Raw genomic sequence first — 27996 nt, forward strand, 5'->3', positions numbered from 1 at the left:
ATGTTAAACAACCCCTTAACTCTTGAGCCAATCGCTCAATTCTCCATACAGCCTTAACAGCCACAACAGTTCTCCAGCTAGCTCCCGTTAGCTAGAGCAACGGAAATGCTAAAACTAATACTGACTCGCTGCAGCAAACACACACAGTGCAAGGACAACTAACTATTATTCAACACGACATGGCTACATATGCTAACCAGCTAGGTTGGCTTGTAAACCTGGAATATATAGAGCCAGTGCTAACAGTATTAGCTTACTCATTAATTCAGAGTTATCATATTACATCTTTAAATGTATTCCATAGAAAAAATAAGTAATTTTGTAAAGAGGAAGAACTCAATCATAAAAAGTTATAATTTGAAATAAAAAGGTGTCATTGTAGAAATTGCAATTATGTGAAAATAAATATTAATGAAACAACATTTAACAGAAGTGACTTGAATTTATAAGTTATTAATCATTATTAATATACTGGTTTAGGAATGGTCAGTCAGCCCACCAGGTTGGGTGAGAATAAAAAATGTTAACATTTTATATATATATGTATACCAACTACTCGATGGATAATACATTTCTAAAGATAATATTGGTGGTGCCCAGTGGATGAATCCTAATTAATTTGGTGATTCCATTATTGCCGGGTTTAATAGGTTGACATTTTTCGCTTCGGGTGAAATGTCTTAATTTCTGACCTCTAAATTATTTGTAATATTGAACACATTGGGGCTCCACACCGAGGGCGGGGTTTCCAAAGTTGTACTGAATATTCATCATATTTTCAGACTAGTATGATTGTAGATCTAAGTGATGACTGCCAAAATGTGTTGCCAAAATGATATATAAAATATGTTTATGTAAAAGGTATAAATAGCTGTTTTTATCAGCGTAGCTAACGCACCTGTTAGTGGTGTTTTTCTCTTCTGTTGTAACAAGCAATAACACATGATAGCAATCAGCCATGACTTAACTAGGACAGTACTACTGGAAACAGTAGTTTGACACAAAAAAGAGAGAGAACTGAAGACGTTATTAAAGATGTCCTGAGGTTACAACTACATCTCACTGTCTTAAACAGCAGGTGGAGAAAGCTTAGCTGATGTGGTCAGAAGCTACATTTAATGTACCTTCAGTTTTTCTGTCATGGGTGAATTAAGCTTTAAAGGACTGCACAATGGCCTTTATGGTGACACCAGTCCCAGCTATTGAGCCTTAACAGTGCAACACACACTGGCCTTTAACATTGCCATTTGACTGAACCCAGATCAGCCTTTTTTAATGGAATAGATCAATCATCTGAACCCTGCAATGGGACAGGTTACAAACGTCAGCATGTGATAGTGGTGGCAATTCATTAAAATCTGTCCCTACGACTGACTTGATTGAATCTTCCTGTTGTTAATTAGTATGGCACATTATGGGTAAACCACTAATGAAGAACCATGTAAGCTCAATTTAGACTTCCTCCTTCTCATTCCTGTGGCTCACACAGACAACGTTCTCGGCTGATGTTGCTACTGTTCTTATTGTTACAGTTTAGATTAGATGAATGTAAGCACTGGTTTCAGATTACTGAACTCAAACCCTTGGTACTCAATGTTGAATTTATCTTGTGAGAAATATTAAAAGTTGCCTTTGAATGTTTGTAGATCTTGTGTTTTTCTTCACAGTTTTTGTTAAATGTGTAATGATTTATTTATGTATGTTTGCCTATACAACATTTAAAATCAGTATTCAAACATAAAATACATGGTTAAGACACTATCATATAGTGATAAGCACATTAATATATTGACATTTTAAGTGTTTATTCATATTTTAATCCATAGGTGCCCACAGAAGGACTGTTATATCTTGCCACATTTACACATGTTAATAACTATATTATACTGTGTCCCAGTGGCGACTGGTCATTAGGGGCAGGTGGGGCACAGCCCCACCTAGTGTCAGCAGAAAGTATTAAAAGTAATGATTACAAAAAAATGCAAAAAATAAATTAAAATATATATAAAATATATTTTAAGATCATGTTTAATCATCTGATTCGTCTGTACATTGCTGTTTTAGTCTGTGTTCTTCTAATTAGTGTCTACAGTGTGTGCCTATTGAGCTGTTTAGAGCCATGTGGGACAAAACCCGATCCTGCCCCTCCCTCTCTCTGTTTAAGTCAATGGTGACTGTAAAAACTACACTGCGCATGCTCAGAGTATTGTCCTATTTAATGTGTGTGGCAAAAAAATAATGACCATAGGGGCATAGAGCTGCCATCCCCACCATACGTCATCTCACATAATTCAGAGCTGATTGGCTGTAAGTACGTGTGCCGCGAAAAGTGTGGTGTGTGAAGAGGAGGAGAGAGAGCTGCAGTGAGGCGTCCTAAAACCCGGAAATAAACTGCGCATGGCTTCCCTCCACAAAAAAGCAATGATATTTCTCCATAGGATTTTAGAAAATAGCTCCAAATAAGATCTGTGGGAAACAAACCTGTTAGATAAATGCACGTTTTGTTCAGCCGGATAATATCCACATGTCTACCCTACTTTTATAATTTTCGAATCATAAATCTATTGATTAGATCAGATTTATGATAGACTTTTGAAACTACAAGAACATAAGGAGGACTTTTACAAAAAAGTAATAGAGATTTTTGTCCAGAAGGATAGGCAAATGGACTTCATCTTCATGTCAAGGTAAGACTGCAATTTGATTGAAAATGGGATCTTACTAAGAGAGAACAATTCAATATTTAAATGATAAAATTACATTTTTTGGGTATCCTTTTGTTGAACTGTCTGTTTAAAATTAATTGAAGCATCAGACAAAAAAAGCTTTTGAAAATAATATTATATTTTGATTTAGGTCAAAATATAATATTTGTAAACCTGAAGAGTCAGAGCCTCACCAGCCATGAACCTCAGAAGCTTATATATAGACATCTAAGTTTGTTGTGCCCCACCACTTTTGTACATATAAAAACGCCACTGTGTGTCCACATACATTTATAGTATAAAATAAATGTTTAAAAAATGGGATATACATTGAAAAGAACAGAACAATTATAATCTGCATATTTCTTTTAACAGAGAAATTGTGTTTGTTTTCTTTATACTATGTTTAAAGGGGGAATGTTGACAGACAGGATTTGTGGAATATTATTATACCTGCATGTCCCATCCAGTCCTGTGGGGGGAGAAACATCCTCAGAGAGCCATCAGAGGTCTTCAGATGCTCCTTTGTGGATTTGTGCACCAGAGCCAGGGTTTACTCCATAGACTGGTTTACTCCCAGAAACAGGCCCCTGTTGTCTACTGTGAGTAGCCCCCTCTGGTGGGCAACATGCACCATGATGGCAAAGGTCATGTTCACCGCCTCTCCATTTATCAACTACATCCTCTGTGCAGTCAGAAAATATGGAAATATAAAAACCTATTTAGTAAATGTTCGCTGTCAATATGCCTATACATAATAACACATATACTCAGACACTATTGCACAATGTGTAAGCTGTATAGGAAAGTGAAGAGTTTGGTAATAACTACAAATTAATTCTCAGAAAAATGTTAATGCAATGTGCTATGCTTAGATGTTGTTGCCAAGAACTGAGGTAATTTTAGTACAAGGTATTAATCAGCTTCAAAGGACTTGAGACGTGTTTGGGAAAGGTTATCCATCTCAATAAACATTTGGTTGCCAGGGGGCAGGAGCTCCAACAAGCCGTTTAGGACAGAGCGTGAATACACATGCTATACAGAGATGCTGTATGAGAAACCAATGTGAGTTTGGAAATTGCACAATATAAAACTATTCTAGTATACCTCAACAATGGAATTATGATCAGTAGAAATGGCCATGGCATGGGACCGTTAATAAACTTGCAGGAACATTTTTGTCTTTGCCGCTTGAGTGTTTAAGTGCCTGTGGGGAAATTTTAGGAGCTCCTTATTTTATAAACTTAAAAGATGAAAGATAAATGCTTTGTCATAAGTAAAGATACAAAGATAAATGCTTTGGCATAAGTAAAGATAAATGCTTTTAAAGTAAAAGCGTAAAAGATAAATGCTTTGGCACACATGATTATCCTGTGTGCACAATATCCTGACAAATCCATATTCAATAGAAAGAAATCCAAATTAGTCTGCTTATTATTTCTGTCTATTGTTTGTCTTTAGTGTTTTCACATCTTGACAATATAGCGTGTCAAACAAAGGCTTTTAAACTGTCAAATATATATTGTTTGAGCCCATTGCAACAGGATAATTAGTTTCTGTTTGGAACTAAATTACCATCTACAATAACATAATTATGGTCTTAGCAAACAAACCTTTTTTGCACATCAGCAGGAACTGTAAGATAATTATGTTTCGAAAATCCTGAAAAACAATGGGAACATTAATTGTGCTTCACAAATGATTAGCAGTAGGCTACCAGTGAATTACACTTCATTCATGGGCTACCACGTCCACATGCATTACATCATTGGTATCATCCTCTTGATTCATTTTAATCCAATGATGAGCACCTTTAACAAATCTCCCATTCAATTAGAGAGTATTTTTACTTTCATTTCTGTGTTTTGTATTTATTTATGAAGAGCATTAAGAGAGCAACCATCAGCTATTTCCTATTTGCTATGGAGTGGATCTACTTTAGCAGAGAATCATAGTTAATCTGATTGGGATGTAAACAGATTACAGGCTAATGATGTGTGTTGGTACACCAGTCTCACGGCATTTCGTGTAATAGTCACGAAATAAATGTAATCTATTGATTCGTGTTCACCAACACGATTTTCTCATTTGTTTCGTGTCACACAGAACGATTTTAAAAGCAATGTATTTCTATTGGCAGTATGTTTCGTGCCTGCAGCACATCTTTTTGTCCGGTTTGTGTGGTTCATAAAAACATTTTCTTACTCAATATCAAGCCACGATTAATGTTTTTATTTTAAATGGTATAATGTCTGACTTTTTTTGCCATCCGCAACGAAAATACATTTAGCCTACTGAAAGTTTTTTTTAAATCTTTTTTTCCTTGTAATTTCTTATTATTTACATTGCTTTTTACGGAGCCCCCTAGGGGACATGGAGAAGAAAAAAAAATGTCTTTGAAAAAATAAAAAATGTTTTTGCGAGATCTCGCAAAAAACCCCTTTGCGAGATCTCGTAAAACTTTTCATTTAGCTCAATGTACTTCCTGGTCAGTTCGGCTGCCACCGCAACACAGAAACCACAACAATGGAGTGGTTAATCGATTTTACTTTGAGCTTGGCCTTAAATATAAATATATAACATCAGTGCTTGTCAATAGGCACGGGTTTCACACATAGACTGTATATATAAAGGGTTTCACATAAGTGAAGACACCTCAAGAGAACACTCAGAGCGAGGGGACATGCACGTTCCTCTGAGCTGAGTTATTGACAGATTCGAATTTCGCGGATCAATAACTCATGAACATAACGTTGTAAAAATACAAACAACATGACTTTACAATCATAGCAAGGTAGACAACGAGCTACAGAGTCGTTTTTATCAGAACAGTTCGATACGCGCCGTCATCCAAGCTAAACATCAAGAATTGGTCACAATTAGTGATGTGTCGGTCGCGACAGTAATACAAGACAGAATGATGATGATGATCTCCGCGCTACAGCTGCTCCGTGCATGCATGCAGTGACATGTAATATCCAAGGATTAGAGACTGTTGGATGCTGCTGTTTTGAGCATTGCAATATATTTATTTTCACTGTTATTTATTTATGATTATCCTTAGGCTCAGCAAAGATTTGATGTAAGCTGCTGCTGTCTTTTTTTCTATAGTTAATAGTTACTGAAATAGAGCCCTGCTGTTTTGTCAGGGTATTTTCTTTAAATATAATTTTAAAATGTCCATACAGTAGCCCCTATTTTTAAATGTCTATGCTTAAGTTTTTATAGGTGTTGCTATCTGCTTTGTGTAGCGTGGTTCTACAAGCAAGTCAGTGCATTCATTGGGTGGTATCAGAGAGTTACAAGGGTCTGTAAATGCAATGAAAACATTTGGCCACAGCAAATCATTTATATTAAACGTAATTTTTACTTTTGAATACTTCAGTACAAAGGATGTATTGAATAATTTAAGTGATATATAAATAATTCATTAGTCAAAACAGGGCTACATTTGATTTAATTATAAAAGGTATAATATGTGGTAAACTAAAGAGCCGTTTGGGAGCCGAAAGAGCCGGCTCTTCTTGGTGAGCCGAGCCAAATGATCCGGCTCACCAAGAAGAGCCGGAATTCCCATCACTAGTCACAATCTGCAGCTTGAGGAGGGAGAGGAGTGCTTAGGGACCGTCTACAAACTGCAACGGGGTTTTGCGAGATATCGCAAAAGTATTTCGAGTTCTCGTAAAGGGGTTTTGCGATATCTCGCAAAACTTATTTTTTTTTATTTTTTTTCAAATATTTTTTTTTTCCTTCTCCATGTCCCCTAGGGGGCTCCGGCTTTTAAAATTGGTGTTGGTGAACACGAATCAATAGATTAATTTTGTGACTATAACACGAAATGCCATGAGACTGGGTTAGTTGGTAGTATCTGGCCATTACCCTTGATATTGCCGTGCCGACCCAAGGCGACGAAAAAAACAGTGTCAGCTTTCTTAGCACTTAAGCCGTTTTTACTGCGTTTTCCCTGTTAGCACCGTTAGCTGCTAGCCGACCGAGCTAACGCCACGATGAGAACCGTGTGGAGACAACCACTCTGGTCCGAATACTTAATTGGAAATCTTAGTTTAACGGTTAACTCGATAGATTGTAAAAAGCAAACCCGTTTACGGATCTTGGTGAGTAATATTATAACTAAATGTGAAAAAAAAGTTGTATATGCCTTTAATTTGCTTTGGGGGCAGCTACTCAATATTTCACAAACTGCATTGAGAGATGTCATTTGTAGTAGGCTACTACTCATCTTTGTTTATGGCTCCTGGAAACATTTTATAAGATAAGGATAAGAGTGTGTCGAATATCTCAAATATCTCTGGTTCTGCCGGATCAACTGTGAGATTTCATTAAATACGGTTCCCCAAAAAGCAGGGGCGGATCTACCGGGGTGGCATGGGGTGGCAACTGCCACCCTAAACAATAGCCTTGCCACCCCAGCTGCCACCCCAGTTGGCATCTTTGTTTTGAAAGAAAAGTTGTGGCTCATCGGACATTTATGAGAGAAAATCTCTAATGTCCGAGTGCAAGTGAATGCAGCACAAGACGCGAGTCTTGTAACCCCTCCCCCGGCCCTGGCGCGAGAGTGGAAATATGATTGGTGGCGAATTCACTTGAACTGGGGGACGGCGCAAAACGAGAAGCCTTTCGGATCCAAGTAGACGGAAGGAATGAGGTATTTGCGGTCTACAATGACAGAGAAGAGAATGTCAAGTTTGGCTGTACTCAGCAATGAATCAAAACGCACTACAGCTGTTGATCTTAATAAGTTTGTGAGGCTTTTTGCTGAACAAGATGGTAATCGCCGCATTCAGCTGTAATAGGCATGCCAACTTGTTGCTCTGCTCACGAATGACTCGATGAGCATACAAAACTGTTAAGATGATGACCTTGTATGCGTGTATATATTTTTTTTTCTTTGTAGGGTTCTGCCCCCAAAAAACTGTTTTAAGTCCTGAGAAAGTAAAATAAGACGGTGTGTAAAACTACACTGCCCAGCCAAAAAAAAGTAACCACTTTGATTTAACTAGGCCAGTAGGTAAGGACTTTCCACTGGATAATAACTGCAGCGATGTTTATGTTTTAGCTGAATACACGTTTTTTTAACCCTAACTGATGCAGTTAGTCACTTCTTTAATATTTGTTCTTTCTGATGTAAAGTCAAGGTTGTAACTGTATATCAATAATGATATAATTACTTGTTTTTCAAATTTGAAGGAGGGTGAGCAAGCATCTTGATGAACATTCATCATTAACTCCTCCAAAAAATATAGTTTATTCAATACTAAATGAATATGTGAATCATAACAGTTCTTCACTATATCTGTAAAGCGTCTTTGAGCACCTATAAAAGCGCTAACAAATTAAATCTATTATTATTATTATTATTATTATTATTTATTAACAGTGATTGACAGCTGATAGGAATAATATGATTGTTAATAGTATCATATTCATACAGACAAACATCGATGAGACAGTTAATTAATGTACTTATTGCAGCAGTCTTCATAGATTTGGTACCCCTGCTGGTCTAAGAGTGAAACAAACTCATTCAGTTATTGTTCAGTTAAAATTCATTAAATTACGTCTGCCACCTTATATATGTATATGTAAGGCTTTACTGATGTGCCACAATAATATCACCTATGTCATTGAGTTAAAATATTAATATTGTGGCTTTCCAAGTTAACATTGATTGTAGGGGTGTAACGGTTCACAAACATTTCGGTTCGGTAGTACCTCGGTTTTTAGGTCACGGTTCGGTTCGGTACGTTTTTGGTACAGCAGAAAAAATTATCACAAAACACTAAATATATATATTTTTTTTTTTTAATTATTATTAAACTGAATAATGTATTCAAATAAATACAAAATATAATAAAATAAACATTAAGGTGCAGCATTTCGATGAACTGAAATAATCTGTATTTGAACTTTACTGTACTAGTACTCACAAAACATAAACTATTAGTTTTGGGTTTTTAATTATTATTAAACTGAATATTCACTCAAATAAATACAAAATATAATAAAATAAACATTAAGGTGCAGCATTTCGATGAACTGAAATAATCTGTATTTGTACTAATACCTAAGCAGCCAGCTTGACATTATGACTTGCTTGTCATTGTATTTTCATGTTTTTTTAAAGAAAAATTAACTTGTCCACATTGCTTGCTGAAAGGGCAGATCTGCTGGCACTAACCATGTCTCCTGCTGTGGAGAACACCCTCTCGCAGGTAGCAGATACAGCCAGATAGCGCTTTGCTAACACGGCAACATAAGGATATTTGGCGTTTGTAATAGCTTTGGCTCGGTCTGAACTTTTTGCGAGTGGTGGAGGCTTAAATGCTAGCGGGAGTTAGGTTTGCACAGTCTTTTTTCTTTTGGTACCGGTGATATTCACGTTCGGGTGATGCCTTTTCAAATTAGTGTGCAAGTTTGATGTATTGCCAGCCGCGTAACCAATTTTAGTTGAACAATGCCGACAAACAGCTTTGGTTCGGTCCACCTGTCTTTGCCCGTCATCCTTGTACGTAACTGCGAAACCAAAATGTTCCCAAACCGGAGACTTCAATGATGCTGGAGGATTTTCGAGCTCAACTTTATCTGCGTTCGCCATTTCGACAGTTCCTCAAATGACTGACTAAATTTGAACGCATCCCTCTGACCAGCTCTCATAGTATGCCTCTCGTCCAATGAAATGACTTGCTCGCTCTATGATATATACCTGAGATTACTTCCAGAAAGTTGTTCATGTTCTCAATTTTTTACGTTTAACGCTATATTCGTTCGGTACACACGTGTACCGAACCAAAGGGCAGATACCGAATAATTTCAGTATGGGTACGTGTACCGTTACACCCCTAATTGATTGATATGATTGCGATTTAAATCAGCATATACTTCTGCCAGGGGATGCCACCCCACAAAATCTCCTGCCACCCTCTTGCCACCCCATGAATATTTGTCTAGATCCGCCCCTGCCAAAAAGAGTGTAATGAATCTTCGAAGTACTCTTTAAGTAAAAAAACGAAAAAAAGAAAAAGAGACGGACTAAAACCTATTAATAATACATAGTGTAGTCCCTTATAGTGTAGTCCCTTTAATGCATAATATCAAGCTATTTCCATTCTAAACTTAGATTTTAACATCCAATATGCGACATGTCATGCTTTATGGAGTGACACTGAAAAGGTACTGCATGTGTCATCTCACGCCTAGACTACTGCAACTCCCTCCTGGCTGGTCTACCTGCATGTGCCATCCGACCTCTGCAGCTCATCCAGAATGCAGCGGCTCGTCTGGTCTTCAACCTTCCTACATTCTCCCACACCACTCCGCTCCTCCGCTCCCTTCACTGGCTTCCGGTAACTGCTAGAATCCACTTCAAGACACTGGTACTTGCTTACCATGCTGCGAATGGATCTGGCCCTTCCTACATCCAGGACATGGTTAAACCGTACACCCCAGCGCGTGCACTACGCTCTGCATCAGCCAAACGACTCGCTGTGCCCTCGCTGCGAGGGGGACCCAAGTTCCCATCGGCGAAAACACGTGGGTTTGCTATCCTGGCTCCAGGATGGTGGAATGAGCTCCCCATTGACATCAGGACAGCAGATAGCTTGCACGTCTTCCGGCGCAAACTGAAAACTCATCTCTTTCGACTCCACTTCGAGCGATAGAACTATTAACGAAGCACTTTTATACTAATAAAGGACTGGCTTATCTAAAGCCAGTTGAGTAGCACTTGAAATGTTTTTGCTCTATGAAGCCTGATGTACTTATATGATTCTGTTTTCTTCAAGTTGTATTTTGTTGGTCGAACGCACTTATTGTAAGTCGCTTTGTTTAAAAGCGTCAGCTAAATGCAATGTAATGTAATGTGAGTCAAGAGGACATGGAAACGGTTCAACGTACATTCTCCTCTCCTGCATGACACACAGGGCAGTTCTTGAGTGTGGCTTTGACAACAAATTAGCTATTCTCGGCTTTTATTTAACAACCTACTCAACACAGGATTTCACAGAGTGGCCGTTGTTACCTGCTGAAGTAATGGTGAAGCACAAAAGTTACAGATCATATGCATTTCCCATGAGGCAAGGCAAGTATATTTATTTAGCACATTTCTTCACAAGGCAGGTCTAAGTGCTTTACAAAAAGATTAAATTCATTAAGATATAGTGCAACAGTTACATTAGAAATGACAAATGACAGATCTATGGAGCATAATAACTGAACACTGCTTCTCCATGTTTAGTTTAGTGACTCTGGGGCGGGAAAGCAGACCCATCCCAGAAGACCTGAGAATTTTGGATAGTTCATAATGTAGCACAAGATCAGAAATGTATCTTGGTCCTAAACCATTCAGTGCTTTATAAACATGAAGAAAAAAAACTAGCAATTCATCACATATGTTTATAAGACAAGACAGTAATTAGGTTTGTTGAGCATTCACGATTTATAATGTTTGTGGTTTTGTTTGAAGTCCTTTCTCAGCGATAGCAGACTTCTGATATCTCCATGGCCAGCTCTATGAGTTCTCCAGCATCCTGACAGGAGCCACAGCAGTTGCAGTCCAGCTCCAGCTTGTAATTGCAGCATTCCTGTCCCTGCTGATCTCTTTCACTCAACGCTGTGATGTATTTGTATGAGGGGAAACAGCGATTCACGGCCCTCTCGCATGTATCCGATATGAGAACCATAAACTCATGGAAACGACAATGCAGGCAGGCGAGGAGAAGTCCTGCACAGTCATCTGGAGGCAGTGACGAGGTAGAAGAAGGGGAAATGAAAAAGAGGAAACATTTATGACCATTATTAAACTAGTACACTAAACACTACAACATTTCACAAAACGCTACAGCATTTCACAAAACGCTTCAAAAAAAGAAAAATTGATCCGTTCCCAATGAAGTACATATTGTATTTAAAGATAATTTGAATGATTGTTAAAGCACAGCATTGACTGTTTTATTTCTGAACTACCCATCCCTTATTTCACCTCCAAGCAATTAGATTGTTAAGCTCTAACTCTCCATTGATACCTTTGAAACCCGTGTAAAGACCTATCCCGTTTAGATCTTATTTATTATCATCAAGAAAACATGCCTGACCACCTTTTGGTTTTATCTAATTATCTTTATTTTGTTTATGCATGCTTTTTGTGTTATAGATATATAGATATTATTTACTTGTATTATTGAATTGACATTTGGTAATTTTTATTTATTTATTTTTGTTTTATATGTGCTTTCTAAATGAATTTGACTGGTCTACAAAGGAACAAAAAAACGAAATTTCTCTAACAATTGCGTAGTGTGAAATCTAAAAGAGTCATCCAGTTCACATAAATATAAATCTCAACTACACCCTTCCTAATCTTGTTAATAACACTACAGTTTCAGGGATTTTCAATGTCATCAATTGCTGTATTTAAGGAGTAATATAAACAGTACCTCCACCTCCCGGCTGGTATGAATCATCAGAGGACAAATGACTGCTGCTGTTCTTCAACTTGTCCGAACACAGGGAGAAGCCGGATCCGCCCCACTTACTGCCACCCAAGGGATCAGTGGGACTGGGATCGGTGTCTAGCTTGTCTTGTTCTGAGATGGTGCTCAGTCTGCACACCGCACTGACCGACCTGCCCGTCATCTTTCTGGGTGGATTCTCCATCACCGTCTGAGGGATGCTGCCTTTGAAAGAATGAATGATTTAGGGGAAAAAATCATAAAAGAGAAGTGACTGCTCCCCTCACAGTCTTGTATATGTTAGATAAGTTACTCACATCCTCCAAGTTACATAAGTTACTCACATCCTCCAAGTCTAGGAGGCAGTTTTAATAATTCAGAGCACCATTAACATGCAGTATTTCAGGGAGGTGAGACCTGAAGCGCATAATGGAGGCTTGCTCAATAAAACTTCAGCGAGGAGAGATTATTGATTTGCAAGCTTTTATTTGGATCTAGTTTCCTGGATTGAATTGGGCAGGAGGAAAATGAATACGGTGTGAAAATATACTCCTCCACAGCGTCCATCAATCACACTGCAGTTTTATTCTGGTTGTGACTAACAATAACTTAATCCAAGTGGTATTTAGCCTGATCAGACAAAAACAACATACCATCACACACATGGTCCTCTATTTTCTCAAGCTCCAATCCATCCTGATTATTCACAGGGAGCTTTACATGAGCGGTCATCTTATGCAGAGTGGAGAAAATACACAGTGAGACACATGCATGCTGAATAATCATAATCACCTAAAGAGCTTCACTGAAGACTGACAGCAATACATCTCAACATCCTGTTTTCCTGTTAAGTGAAGGAATCATGCAATAAATGTGCCTGCATACAAAGGTAGAACACGAACCAACCCCATTATTAAAAGTTATTAATTCTGTCAAAAATATTTACTTTAAGGTTACCTGTCTTTACTGGTTAAATATCCAACAGTGGGATCGGTAGCAGCAGCAACTGTGAACCCCTTTGTGAGCTCCAGTACCTCCCGTCATCATGCACACACCCACAATGTGAGAACACTCCACATAAATCAATACCCGTCTATCAGGAGGCACAACTACAGATATGTGATTCATAATGTATGACAGATCCATTCAATTATGTCAATGGAAAGTCAAGCCGAGTCACTTATCAAACACCTACATACATCGAGTGATTTCAGATAACAATATCATTTATATGTAATGATTCTTCTGCAATGTATTACGTTGCCACAACCAGTGCTTCATCTGCTGACGGTAAACGGCTGAATTGATAACGTTTATAAAAACGTCAACATACCACGGTGGAAAATTTGCCAGCCAGAGCATTTTCTCTCTCTTCCATTACTGAGAGAAGTGGGGCTGTTAGGCGCCATAATGTCATAATGTGAGACACCGTTTACCGTCAAAGCAATCATAAAAATAGATAAAAGACACAAACAGTATACACATTTTTCATGAGGGATTTATTATTCATAGATGCATTGGTTTACAACAATCTATATTATCTACTCTTACAAGCTCGATAAGAGCGAATTCTGCAATGTTTGTGGAGGGAATGAAAAAAAGACCAACGAGTATAAAGAAGCTAGTTTTCTTTTGATCAATTGATTATACTTTAAATACAAATATCAGATCATGTTGGCAGTGAATAATTTCATTTAAAAAGCAACCTCTTTCTTTACCTCTACATTTTTATATATTATGACTAATAGAATAAAATCAGGTAGTGAGGGCCCCAACATAGCATTAAGTAGCAATACAGAGGGGGCAGCTTTTAATTGTGAAGTGCTAACTAGCCTTGTTCCCTTTCCTTTGGCTTCTCTGCTCATCCTGGTCCTTTTGTGTACACACATATAAAATAAGAAAAATGATTAAGAGACAGCTTCACAAACGAGTTTTTGTGATCTCACTCTACTGTACAGAAATAACTAGATTAAGAACAAAATGAAACAAATGATGATAAAAAATGTCCCCCAGAAGAGAGTGTTTGGTTACGTAGATGAAGCAGTAGTTTTTTGGAAACTTTGGGAATATAAAGTCACACAGGCTGTGAGTGAGGCGGCCTCGCAGTGGAGAGTCTTGGACCTCGTGGTCAGAGAGAAGGCACGCGATCGAAATGAAGATTGGGCATCTCCATGTGTTCATCGTGGTTCATCTCCGGGCTGTGGCCGAGCTCGTCTGTGCTCTCCGGAGATTCGTAGGGATAACCTTCACATATCTCCTCATCCTCCTGCTCCTCTTTAATGCTGTGTCAGGGAAAACAACGTGTAATCAGGACTTGTGATCACATAATTACATTCAATCATGTAGCTCCAGAGAGGACACTTACAAAGCCTGTGGAGGGGACTGTGTAGCGCTGCTGTCACTTTGGTATCCAGACCCATTAACCAGGGCTCCATTCATCTGCTCCTGGAGGAGGTGAGGCAGCGAGTGAAATGGGATGCTGCCCAGAGGGTTGTAGAGACAGTTGCTGCCGTCTAGACCACCACTCTGAAAAAAGTTTAAATTCTCATTATCACACTGCAGCAACATTCACATTCACACCAACGGTGTTTCAGGGCCGGTTCGGAGCAGGAGCTTGAAAAGCACCGGGTTTTCCTGTTCACACCGCAGCGGAGCAGCCTCTTAGCTCCGGAATCCGGTTCGTTTCAAGCACCAACAAATTGTCCGGCTAGAGCAAACGCACCGCATACGTCACGCTTACGTCGAGGCGGGGGCAGGGGTGGGATCAACTCCTGAACAACAACAAAAAGCCCGCGTGTTATCCAGTTTGTACACAACGATGGAGAAACTTAACAAGCAGCAGTGGTCCACTGAAGAGACCAGCTACCTACTGGGAATCTGGTCTTCCGAAGAGGTACAGAGGAAGCTGGAGCACAATCGGCCATTGTTGTTGTTGTCGGTGTCAGCTGTGAGGGGTTTTCGTTGGCTTTATGAAGCAGGCACGCAAACGGTTACGTCATGACGCAAACGATGACGCAATGACGCAGCATCAGTCGGACTCTTGGCGGTGTGAAAAGAGCCGGAGCTAAACCGAAGAACCGGTTCTGAACCTAAAAAGCTCTAGCACGGAGCTTGAACCGGAGTTGCGTTGGTGTGAATGAGGTATCAGATAAAGTCGAGAAAATTCCAGACTATTATGAGCATTATGAAGTATGGGCAAATAGTGTCGTATAACAATTTAACACATTTCAGTTTTTATATTGAAAAAAAAGGGCTTTATGTCAGTCTTACCTGAGGAGCAGACCCCGATACGCTCTGGTTGTTATGTGAGTTTTTCTGCAAGGACCTATAAATAGAGATAAAGAGAAAAGCGACAAAAAGTTATATTTAATTTAGAATCAACACCTTAAGGGATCGAGATATGCATCATAGATTTGGGCTGGCACTATGTTAAGAGCAATATTTGGTGCTCGCTGACTGTAGCAGCCATAAAGGTTCATGTTAGATGAGTGAAATATCAGTCTGAACTCTCACTTTCACTTATCCTAGTCCCATACACTGCACAAGAACAGTTTTTCCCCCATGATATCTACATGGTTCATTCAATGGTTAAGATAATTTATATTCTTTACTTTGATATTATGCATGAAGCAATTAAAGGAATATTTAAGCCCTCTTCTACAGGCGTTTTGGGAGGGAATTTTAAGAGGGAAATCTGCTGCTGTTCCCTGAGTGGTGTAGGAACAGTAACATACTGTAGGAGGGTGGAGCTTAGTGGGATATCCTTAAACTTATGGCACTGTGACCATCTGCCTAAACAAACACTCTGCTTCCAGGTCTGTTAGTTTCATTAAATACACACAAGTTAGGTGTCTGAGTCACCGTGGCAAGACATGACAAGCCGAATAACACAATAACGTGGCGTTTTCAAACACCTGCTGACAGGAGTGTTTCTGAGTGATCAAGGTTGTGGGAAATATCACTTTGTTCTCAAAGGCACCCATTTGCTTGTTTGAACACGCCAAATCTAATTTTGTTTGTGGCGCTGGTGGACTTAGGACTTGCTTACAGTAAATATTGTGTGTACTTATCAGGTGGGGCTTGAAGGTCAGAAATGGCCTGCTTATTAGACTTGTAGTTCAATCTAAAAACCACCCAGGGTAGCGAACGTACCCGGTACCAGCAGCCTTCTGAGGTCGTCTCCTGTGGAACTCGATCTCATCCACTGTCCACACGGCTCCCTTCACATTCTCCAAACGTAAAAAGCATTTATGGAGGCTGAGATTATGTCTGACAGCGTTCTGGAAGATTAAAGAAGAGAATACAATTCGGAATTATTTAGTTATTTGCATCCATGTAGTTACATGAAATGTAACCAAATGTTTTCTGAGACTTTTTCTGATTTTTGATGAAAATCTAAAAAGACATTAACTCAGTTCATACCTTCCAAGTAGCTGCATTACGCCGGAAATATGCAAAGGTTCTTGTGAACCAGTTGTAGATTTCATTTAACGTCAGCTGGTTGCGAGGAGATTCAAATATTGCCTGATAGAGAAAGAAAGAGCAATGAGATATTAAAACATCTATTTTGTTTCTTTATGCATTGGAAGTTTAAAAAGAGAGAAAGTGAATGTTACCTGTCTTATGAGGGATGCGTATGTAAATGGCGGTCTAACTTCTGTGCTTAAGTAGAACTCCTTATTATCAACTATATCTGTGGAAAGACATAAAAAAACAATATGTATTCATATATACAGAAAGAGCATGAAACAAAGATAACATTTCCAATTCAATGAAAATAGAAGCAACTTATAAGCCACTTTTCTGTGTCTCTTAGACATGTGTTCATCTTTGCAGAGACATGTTTCAGCCAAAAAAGAAGAATGGAAATAATGAAAAATGGTCTCACCGTTACCTTGGCTGACGGAGCGGCTGTAGCGCCTCCGTACGGGGGTCCCAGTGAACATGCTGTTGGGGGTGAGGACTGAGGGGGATTCAGAGAGCGGCGTCAGGGGGGTGGAGGGAGCCGTGGCACTCTGAGACAAACTCATCTGAGGAGGGCCTTTGGGCATTGTTGACTGGGAGAAGGACACATTGGGCAACAGATTCACCTGAAAAAAACAAAGCAGTTATGTACAGAACGTCAGCGTTACTGTAGACAAAGCCATATTTATCTTAATTGAAGGAAGCAGTTGCAGCAGGTACTTACAGGCTGCGCTGTGGGTTTGGGTTCAGAGGACTTGAGATGAGCCATCATAGCCTGCAGCCGCTCTTTGTCCTTCTTCAACTGCGTTAGAGCGGGACACAGGAATAGAAGTGAGAGAGTTGCTGAATTCACAGCTTGTGTTAGATGAGGAAATGACATTTTGGTGTGGGAATACTTCTAGCATCCTGAGAAGTGTTATTATCTATAGAGACTCACTTCTGTTTCCAGGCCTGGTGTGAAAACAAACCACCACTGCTAACACTTCCTGCATATACTGTCAGAGTTTATAAAAAAACTCTTCCCTTTCTTTGGCAATAGTCTAAAAGAGGACTGTATATTTCACTCTCATTCAATCAAAAATATATTGTCCCTTTAGTCATTTTATTTTAAAATGAGAAATATAAAAACAAAACAAAAAATCTAAACAATCATTCTTAAGCATTGTTACGTGCCAGGCAGGCTGTACTGGTGTGGTTTTCCTCCCCTCCTGTGTTTCTCTCTTCTCCCTGTCTTCTGCACAGCTAATCAGCAGCTGATTGGTATCTGCCTGTGCACCTGAGTCTAATGGCTGATTGGATCCTCTCACCCTCAGCTGGCCTATCAGCAGCCAGGGCCGACCATAAAGGAGGCACCCAGGAAGTCTTCTCGCTCTCTCACTCTGGGCCTGTTGCTGATGAAGGAGCCTGCAGTGTTTAGCCACTAAATTTCTTTGTATTGTCTGACCTTATTGAAAGTGTTTTGAGAGGTGGAGGAGTTAGGTAAGTCTGGGGTACCCTGTACATTTCTCACCACGTAGCTAACTAATGTTTAGACACACTAGGTTAGCGGATTGTTGCCACCCCTGTATATTGTTTTGTCAAAGTCTTTGTAGTTTAGTTGGTGAGGGTTTTTGTTTGAGTTTTGGTTTCAAAGGATAGAAGTAGAGATAGGCCTGGTTTTGTTATGCTTGTTTCTTTTGTTTGGCGCAATCCTTTGACTCCTCCTCCTCCTCACCAACTAAGGTTTCAGTTACATGTCTGTTCGGTTCTGGGTTAAGAAAATAAACCTTTTAGAAACTGTTACGCTGACTCCCTCATTAATTATTGGTTGTATGTTATTGTCTCCAGGTCCCCTAGACCTTAGTGGGGACGTAACAAGCATACCTGCAGTTCCAGCTGCTGAACCACCTGCATCTGCACACGACACTGTGCTGTGCTCTTGTCATCCAGTATATGTTCACCGTTCAAATGCCTGCAGACAAATGCATACAAAATGGTTTCACACTCTACGAAGAGGATAATGGCAAATAATCGTAATAATTAGATCTAAAATGATATTGATTTCAACTCACTAATATTAAAATCATCACAGGGCTTAACGTAACAAACGGGGGTATAAATAAATGATTGTAAAATAAGAGGAAACGATTTACGGCTCGTGTCTAGATGACTATATCATTAAGTAGACATTACGCCAGCTTCAGAGGAATGCACACTTTCACTCACTTGAGAAATGCCTGAAAGTCTCCAAACACAGTCTCACAGCCGGGCCACTTACACATGCCATTTCCATAGAGGGCATGGCTATTCTGTGTGATCTCCAGATCCAGTGACCCGCTGCAACGAGTACAAAGTTCAAATATGAGTCATACTTCTTAGAGACAACATGTTGGCACAGCTCAAGCACAATAAAAACAGGGTTCGTAGAAACTGAAGCTCTGACAAGGCAGTACCTTTCTTTCCTCCTCAGCAAACTGTGAAGACCGTTGGTAGAGGATTGTTGACTGGAAGACTCTCTGGGGTCTCCACCGGTGGACAGAGTGCTACCATCACAGCCTGAAATAGTATTTATAAATAGATTCTTGTGTTAAAATACACCCGGGTCCTACTACGCTTGTATGAGTCACTTCTTAGTTTAAGGAGGAGTTTATTATGTACAGTTAGCTTAAATGAAAGCAGACAGTCTTGCAATAAAACCCATTTACTTGAAGGTTTTAATCATCAGTTTTAGTCGAATCTGTTTTAGAGAGACGTTGAATTCACTTTATGATCATTTTGGAAGATGCAGTCTGTGTTGCTGAGAGGTGTTTCTGTTATAAGGCTACCATTATTGATATAAGTTGATCAGTTTAACACTCATTTAAACAGACTCCTTGGCTCAGTGGTGTTACCTGAAAGCATTTCAAGGTGTTTTTTTTTAAAAGCTAGGCAGTAATGAGTGTAAGCAGCGTACCTGTGAGTGCGATGGGGCTGCTGGGTAGGACGGACAGCAGGCCCTGTCTCTGCAGGTTGAGGAGATGTTGCTGCTGCATCTGAAGGAGCTGCTGCTGGATGGCAATCTGCTGCGCTGTCAGCTGGGACAGAGAGAGGACACAACATCTGTTAGGAAACACTGTCCTTATGCCTCGTGCTGAATACAGCTTGGTTTGACGATCAGAGATAAACAAGACGATATGATAGAGAATGTCCTTTATTTATACACACACACACACACACACACACACACACACACACACACACACACACACACACACACACACACACACACACACACACACACACACACACACACACACACACACACACACACACACACACACACACACACACACACAGTGCTGTCAATCACTTACAGTAGCTTACAAAGGTAATGAGATCAGCTAATGTCATTAGCTATTTATGGAAAAAACAAGCATCCATTTGAGCGGTCTGATGCAGCTTATTTGTATCATTATATTCTCTGTTGGTCAATTATTGTGATCAGAAACTAGCATTACTAGTATTTTCGCCATTTCAGTTGTGTATAGAAGATCTAATGGAAGAAATATCCACTTTTGTTTTTATCTAAATAGATCAAAAGCAACACCGAGCAAATGTTTTCGCTAACAGCAGATTAAATATTGTTTTCTTGACTCTACAACCGGCTGTCGACAATGTTTCCTTTAACTGAAGATGTCAAGCAAACGCATGCACAGGACACTCTGACAGTCAATGGCTGCAAGTGTGAGTTGTGTGACAGAGCAACATGTAGTTCCTGAACATGCGATGCACCATAAATGGTTCCACTAACAACACGCAACTGCCTTTCAACTAATTGGAAATCATTAGAAATAAGTGCCTCCCACAGCTAAAAGCACCTCCTACGTGATTATGGACTAGTTACAGTTTCACCCTCACTCAGAACTGGATAGTTTGAATGTGATATATCAGTATCATTTAAATTATAATCACTAGAATTTAAATGTATTTGTCTTATAACCTTTTGTACTACACTGAAATAGAATAACACCCAATTCAGGAACTAATTATCTTTTCTGCATGACCACGGAAATAATCAAATATTCATTAACTAGCAATGTTAATAATTGACTGTTTAGCCGTTAACAGACAATAAGAATGTTTAAATGTTAACAAGGGTTGCCTATATGTCCAAAATAAAATTCTAAGTAAGTATTCCTATCATGAACTGATAATGCGATAATGACTACAAAGTTACCTCTTGACTAACAATCCCAGCATTCTTCTGCTGCAGCAGCTGGATATTTAGCTGCTCTTGCTGGTTCTTGAAGACCTCTTGAATTTGTTGCTGCAAAAACGTTGATGACATATTAGTAAGGATAAATAAAAAGCATTGTGTGTCATGTAGGCTTTGATAAACACATTCTGAACCATGCATTACCTGGTGTAACATGAGTGCTTTCTGCTGCTGGAGCATGGCCTGGAGCTGCTGGGGACTGAGGACCTGCTGCTGTGGAGCCTCTGCTGGTGGGGTCATCATGGAGACTGACACTGGAACCTGCAGCATCCACAGATACAACAGTTACAATCCATAATGCAGAACAAAATAAAAGCCGTTGAAAAGTATATGTGTAGAAGGGATCATTAAAAACCTGTCCTGACTTTAACTAATTCTCTTATGGTGCAAAAACATTGATATTAAGTAACCAGTCGTGCCAACATTAATTACACTGTAATTGAGTTTTTCAATTTTAACTGTATTTTAATATTATAACTGTACTTTTTTTTTTTTAAACCTTTATTTATCCAGATAAATCCCATTGAGATCATTGAACTCTTTTACAAGAAAATGTTCAAGGTTGCAATGTTACAAGACTCAACTATCATAATAAAGGCCACTTTTCTTCTATGTATTCTACTATGTATTATTTTATTGACCTGTACTTAAATCATGTTTTATAATTGTTTGTGTGAGAGATTATGCAATGTTTTTAGTCTTTGTTGATCGTTATGTACCGGCCTGAGGACTGCAGATGGAAATGAGCTATTTGCTATAATCTGGCATAATTCATATCTTCTCTTTTCTGAGATTAATGTATTTGTATGCATGGTCCTTGTTGAAATAAACACATAATACATTTCAGACGGGCTGTTCTGGGTGTTTTTCTGCGCATACAAGCTAATATTCAATGGGCTGTATTAGAGTGCAGAAAATCAACAAACTATCAAGGAGTAACCTGCTTTTTGGTTATGCATGTTTACAGAGTTCTAAAATAGATTTTAATAAGAGCACAGGAGCAAGACGAAGACTTCGCAAGGGAAATGTTTTCCTGTGACAGAAAGTGTGGCAGGATAAAAAGGAAAACATGTAGTAGTGCATTCTTGTATCCAAAATAATTAAATCCAAAGTTCAACTTAAACTGAAACAAACAGGTCAAAATACACTTCCACTGCTGAGCTGAACCGAGGTCGCGTAAAAGTGTTATGTCTCCCACACAACATCACTGATCTGTATAAACGGTTTGTTTTTACACCACCTTTATGCTAGCCTTGGTCCATATGATAGTAGGTCCAATAAAAAGGTAGTTTACTTCATTTGCATAGTCACAACACTTCACTTTATGACCAATTAATTTGTTGTTTAAAAGCTTTGCAGGAAACAGGTTATTTCAGTGCAAGTCAACATGTTGTTCTTTATTTTTCCCTCTTATCGCCTTTGTGTTCATTTAGTGGGTTTACTGTAGACTCCAGTACATCAACTAGAAGGGACCCACTACTACATACACACAAGTAATATCAAACTGCCTTTTTTTAAATGATAAATTACGATGATAATTTTCAATGTATTATTCATTTCATCTTTACGATGTCAGGAAATCGTGAAAAAAAAACACATGACCTCCTACAGCCCAATGTACGTCTTAAGAAGTACGTTCTGTCCGAGCAACAGTCCTAAGCATAAAAGTAATTGGTTAAATACGAAATGATGATAAATTAAAGAATGAAAACCTCATGTGTGAACCAGCAAATGACTGACATTGTTTTAAAAAAAAGAATCAAGCGATAACTCAACTATCATAATAAATGCCACTTTTTTTCTTTTCAGCATTTTCCGCTGGTCGACTTCACTGTTGGCAGTTTGTTGCAGCTTTATAAATAACTAAAGTCACTCACAGTAGTTCTGCTTATTATTTATTATTCACAGGTCAACCTATCGGGCTGAACCTGACTATATTCCCACTTCTGCTCAAAATGAAGCCTAGAAAAACAACAACATTGGATGACCTCAGGGAATTAGAACTCCATCAAAACAACAACAACAACCAGTGCTACAAAAACAACAACAACATCCTCTGTGAGGCACGCAGCAATTACCACACCACCCCCCTCCCTGTCAAGCCTCACAGCTAGAGGCTGTTTACAGTAAACACAAACAGTAATCAAAATCGCAGAGACATATAAATAATGAATATAAAAAGCATACAGAGTCTGTTTATGAAAACAGAACTTGAGATTCGTATTTTAATTAAGGTCTGAATCACAAACAAACATGTCTCTCCCAGGCAGGGTCTGTTTTGAATGGGGTAAACAAACTGACAGTGAATTTCACAGGCTTTGCGCTTACAATAACAGACGACTGCCTCCTACTTTGTCCTTTCTTATGAAATGCAATGCTCCAGAGGTGGCCGACAAAGCAGTGAAAACAGGTCTATCCCACAAAGAGAGCCAGTTGGCCCCCTCTATTTTTCTGTGGACACCATCAACACAACAACAGCCTCTGCCTAATCCCTGTTGCCATGGTAGCCAGCAAGTCCAAACATCTTCTGTTGTTGTTATTGTTGAAAGTCATACCAGTGAGCAACTGAGTGTAAACACGGATCTGTTCCTGCAAGACTGGTCTTGTGAACTCAGATGACTGACAGCAAACGGGAACGCTACAAACTCACTGAAAGACAAACTCAATCGGCGCAACACAACGGATGTGGCCCAAAAAAAAACATGGATATATTCAGTAATAAACTCAACTGAAAATGAAGGGATCTAAAAATATGTAATTACAAAATACAAGCTCGTTTTCATGAAATAATAAAACATGATTAAATAAATAGCATGAAATAAATGAGTTTGACCAACCTGATAGTCTCCATTGAAAAGTCTGTCTTTCTCCTCAGCAGTAATGTTCTGCCTGTCTAGCTCCACTAACCTACATGATGTGAGCAACACAACTAATAATATGACACTGATCCCTCCGCCCAGCAGAGCCGGCTCCCCCGCCCCACCCCCCCTCCCAGCCTCAGAAAAACCTCCCCCATCCCCTCTCTAGCAGAAATATAAAACACGGCAGTTTGGAGAACCTGAGAAACTCAGTGAAATGTTCAAGGTTGCAATGTTACAAGACAAAACACCCCAGATTCTCAAAAACGGACAAGAGCAGATATGATGTTTGTATAGCAGTCCAGCATTACATACTGTATATTTAAATGTGGAATAACTAACGGGGATGAACACTTTAGTGAAGTAAAAGAAGGATCCGTTGCAATAGTTGTTTTTTGAGAACAAACATGCCTCTCTGCAGCCGTACGGTGTGATTACAAAGTAAAAGAACTGCAGAATAAAGCTTTTCTGAAAACAACAGCAGGACTGCAACAAACTATTCATTATGTATGAATCAGCACACTGATAAAAGTTTGCTCTGAAATAAGTCCACTGTGAGTTCCTACAGCCAAGAGTGTCGTCTGAACGTTGCTTTTCTTAAAACAAGAAACTGTTGATAACTAACACATGAAGCAACACAAGCCGACTCTCCTCACGACTGTGACGGTTCTCTTTAATGGCCCACTTTCAAACCAAACAGTTAGAAATCAAGACTAGATCGGAGCACACAAACGTGTTCCTTTTCTTTAATGCCAACACACATTTGTTAGAACCTAGATTTATTCAACATGTCATCAATATGCTATAGTAAATGGGATTGATTCCACTGCATTGAGAGCACAATCTCACAACAATGTAAGAAAAGGGATGCAAATTCTAAATATGTTCATTATTGATTCATCTACAAATAGTTTTCTTAATATCCATGCATTAGTATTTTCACATCACAAAGTCCATTCCTTAAGGTCTATGCGACATCTTCAAACTACTTGGTTTGTGTCCAACAGTCCAAAGGGCAAAGATATCCGGTTTACCATCATGTTAGACATAAACAAAAGAATTACACTTTCACATTTGTAAGCTGGATCCAGGAAATGCCTGAAAAGTTTGGCTTGAAAGGGTTTAAAGTATGCAGCTATCAAAATAACTGTTGCTCAATTTCCCTTTGAAGTAATCAAATAAAACGGAAGTATAGCATCTAGTGTTTTCACAATACTGGAAGGTTTCATATTTTGGTGCAATATGCAAAGAAAAACCTACATATATTGCAACTTTTGTAGAAAATATTGATTTTAAAATCTGTGTGTTGCAGCTGGGAGTGACTGACCCTTGCTGCCTCGGCAGGAGGAGTCTGGCTGCCCCTCACTCCACTCTCATTCTCGATAGTATTCCCGTTCTCCGTCTGACTCGCTGGAATGACGTGGCTTGTGGGTTCTGACCCAGACTCATGCATCTGGACTCCAATGACCTGAGGAAGGAAATGCATATGAATGAAAACCACTGGATAAAGCAGATCATCAATAATAATGACATACAGGGAGTAGACAAGGGGGAGGCGTGTGGTGCAGTGATTTGTGTGTCAGGGGGTCACAGGTTCAAACCCCACTGCAGTCAGTATGTCGTTGTGTCCCTGGGCAAGACACTTCACCCCAAATTGCCCACAGTACAACAAGTGACATGCAATGTAATATATCTACCACTGTCTGAGTGTGTTTGACCAGCCTTTTACTTTACAAGGTCCATTCTTAGAAAGATTTAACAATATCAAAATGAAGGAACCAATAACACAGTCGTTCACCATGTCAAATAAACGTAACCTCAAATGTGAAAAGGGACAGTACTAAAAGTTAAGAAGTACACTGGTATAGCTTTCCCCAGCAAGACAAACATTCTCTTCAACAAGTGAGAGAGGAACATGTTAGGTCTATTTGTTGAATAACCGAGTGCTGCCATGACTACTGTAAACACAGGGGCCCTGGGTCTGTGTTTATGTGCAAACATATCTTCCTTCTGGAATAATTTACCATTAACCAGGTGGTGCGATAAACGGCTGTGGCAGTCGTACAATGCACAAATAAGCTTGTATGTATACAGCTTGGGCGTGTTTGAGGTAAAAGCTAAGCAGCATAAACAAAGGTAAATAAAGCAGGCAAACAAATAATGTGAGTAGATGGAAACCTACACAGAAAGCCTCGAATGAAAAAGACCACCGAGCCTCAAGGATAATGTCATTATTCTTCGGCTTACCCAACCATCACATTCACATATTGAGAATCTGTTCATCTATCAATCAGTTGAGCCCCACTGAAAGCCAACGTCAACATTTGGGCAACATCTGACAGAAGAAATGATAAGACTTACAGTTACAAATGGAAGAAGGAAAACAGCTCCCAGTGTTTCCCGCATCTGAATAGTGACTACTGAACAGTTAGTTATGTCTAGCTGCAGCAACGCGTCATCATTTAGACGATTAAAACAAAGGTAATTCCTGCAATCCAAACCGTAAACATATCTAATCAAAAGAGGCAGATTTGGTTGAGGTTTTCCACTCTGTTTGCTTTCAGGATCAGGATTATTTCTGAAGACAAAGGCCAGTGTTTCCTGTAGACATTTTTGAAGACGCCAGGGGTGATTAAGGTTGTGGAGCCAGGATGAACACTGGGTCCGTGCCACATTCGTTCCACTATGCATCATTTTACAAACAGCCTTATCTCGATACTGTAATAATATGATCGTTGGGAAGTCGTGCTGCAGAGCAACCGTTTTTAAAGAGGAACTGCGTAATCAGTACATGATTCATTCTACTTTATTTATTTGTAACACAGGGGCAACCCTCCAGCAGTGGGGGCCACTTCTCTTCAAAGAATGCAGAGGAAACCCTGCAGAGAGGCCTTTCCTAGGAATGAGTAAACAATATACACCCTTTTTCTTAAGAATATCGTTTTGGACAAATGGTTTCACACAAGCTTTTAGTTGGCATCATCAATCAATGGATAAGGCTAACCATTTAAACACAAGGAAACTAAAGCAATTTAAATAAACAAAACATATACTTTTAAATCAATCATGCTAACATTTGTTGATACCAACTGGTTAACATTTATACAAACACATTCCCCCAAAAAAATTCAGAAACACATTTTTGCTCAAGTTCACATTTACCGATACTGCAGACCAAACATTTTTACATCAGCTTTCAGGGACAAATGGTGTCCTTGGTAATGTATTGCATAGAGATTTATTTGCAGCAGTGCATTATGATATGAGCATTTTGTAACAAGCTAAGACGATACCTAACTTTACTATTATCAAACTGTGGTTAGTGTATTAACCTACCTATAACTACAACTGATAACCACAAAAGCCTCTGATAATTGAGTTTGTAATGCACTTAACCAGTTTGGTTTCATTATACATTGTTTTAGTCTTCGGTGCCGACTGATACTCGTCAGTGCGATCATTTACAATCTTACAAATGTCGATAACCTTGAAGATGTAATACCGTAGAAAGTTATAACCTCAGCTTATCTTCGTTAAATGAAATCTGATTAAAGCTGGTTCATTATGTCTGAAGTTTACTTAGCAACACTTTCAGACACAATTTCGACAGACAATCAAACCATAAAGCTTATAAGGTGCGTAAGTTACGTTGCTAATGATCGTTATCTGAAGTAACGTCAGGTACATTATAGCTACACTAAGTTAGCCTGATATGAATGGAGTCAATATCCGTTAACGCCAACCACTGCAGTCTGAGGTCTACAATGAGGACTTGAGCCTTTAACTAGACACTAACACCGAGAAAGAGCAGGTTTAAAGATGTGTTAACCAACATTAATATCATAGAGTAGGCTGTCTTTGAAGAACACATGTTAGCTAGTATAACAAATAGTGAGCGACGGGGAGGTAACGTTTGTGTTAACAGAACAACAAAAGCTAGCTTTCCTAACGCTAGCCTGTATGAAACGCTTCTCTCAGCCATTCGTTTTGACACCCCGTAATATCACATTAAATCCAACGTTAAAATAACTCCAGTGAGTGTAAGCACACTGTTTAAGTAAGCTTTACTCACCGAATTGTGTGCGGGCGGACAGTCTTTTGCTCGGCGTGGTGTCTGAGGATCAGCCCTCTGAGCTCTGCCTCCTTCTCCTGTAGCGAGCTAGCCACAAGTTGCTAACAGAGGGCGTGGCTTAGGTGAAAGTAAACATTGGTGACGTCACGCGAGACTTCAGTTAAAGAAAGTATTTATATTTTATCTATTTAATTTG

The 27996-nt window shown here is 39.2% G+C and overlaps 2 protein-coding genes across 6 annotated transcripts; both read right to left on the bottom strand.

Moving 5' to 3' along the window:
* Positions 1 to 11180: 11180 nt before the first annotated feature.
* On the bottom strand, positions 11181 to 13424 carry mdfic2 (MyoD family inhibitor domain containing 2). Its single transcript, XM_034211156.1, has 3 exons — positions 12826 to 13424; positions 12158 to 12397; positions 11181 to 11457 (listed from the first exon to the last, which is right to left on the bottom strand). Exons 1-3 carry the CDS (start codon positions 12956 to 12958, stop codon positions 11195 to 11197), a joined length of 636 nt encoding a protein of 211 aa, XP_034067047.1. The 5' UTR covers positions 12959 to 13424; the 3' UTR covers positions 11181 to 11194.
* A 228-nt stretch (positions 13425 to 13652) lies between these two features.
* LOC117543091 (forkhead box protein P1-B-like) lies at positions 13653 to 27901 on the bottom strand. Of its 5 annotated transcripts, none has more exons than XM_034211154.1 (16): positions 27801 to 27901; positions 25056 to 25196; positions 21015 to 21131; positions 20832 to 20921; positions 19569 to 19689; positions 19069 to 19171; positions 18842 to 18952; positions 18500 to 18587; positions 17361 to 17438; positions 17067 to 17262; positions 16789 to 16865; positions 16595 to 16696; positions 16325 to 16452; positions 15443 to 15497; positions 14538 to 14698; positions 13653 to 14454 (listed from the first exon to the last, which is right to left on the bottom strand). In XM_034211154.1, the coding sequence occupies exons 2-16, from the start codon at positions 25179 to 25181 to the stop codon at positions 14301 to 14303; spliced, it is 1707 nt and encodes a 568-aa protein (XP_034067045.1). In that variant the 5' UTR covers positions 25182 to 25196; positions 27801 to 27901; the 3' UTR covers positions 13653 to 14300. The 5 variants fall into 5 exon arrangements, with proteins under 5 accessions (XP_034067045.1, XP_034067044.1, XP_034067043.1 ...); XM_034211153.1 differs by having other exon boundaries at positions 17061 to 17262; XM_034211152.1 differs by having other exon boundaries at positions 20832 to 21131.
* Positions 27902 to 27996: the final 95 nt, after the last annotated feature.

Source organism: Gymnodraco acuticeps, unplaced genomic scaffold, assembly GCF_902827175.1.
Source record: "Gymnodraco acuticeps unplaced genomic scaffold, fGymAcu1.1, whole genome shotgun sequence".
Lineage (NCBI taxonomy): Eukaryota > Metazoa > Chordata > Actinopteri > Perciformes > Bathydraconidae > Gymnodraco > Gymnodraco acuticeps.

Excerpts from the sequence above, each read along its gene's own strand:
- mdfic2 (XM_034211156.1), bottom strand. The coding sequence starts at position 12,958 with ATGATTATTCAGCATGCATGTGTCTCACTGTGTATTTTCTCCACTCTG. Across the intron at positions 12,398-12,825 it reads AGAGGACCATGTGTGTGATG|GCAGCATCCCTCAGACGGTG; the intron begins GTATGTTGTTTT and ends ATTCTTTCAAAG. Across the intron at positions 11,458-12,157 it reads ATACCAGCCGGGAGGTGGAG|ATGACTGTGCAGGACTTCTC; the intron begins GTACTGTTTATA and ends CACTGCCTCCAG.
- LOC117543091 (XM_034211150.1), bottom strand. The coding sequence starts at position 25,181 with ATGCATGAGTCTGGGTCAGAACCCACAAGCCACGTCATTCCAGCGAGT. Across the intron at positions 16,866-17,060 it reads CTCCGTCAGCCAAGGTAACG|ATATAGTTGATAATAAGGAG; the intron begins GTGAGACCATTT and ends GTCTTTCCACAG. Across the intron at positions 14,699-15,442 it reads TATCGGGGTCTGCTCCTCAG|AGTGGTGGTCTAGACGGCAG; the intron begins GTAAGACTGACA and ends AACTTTTTTCAG.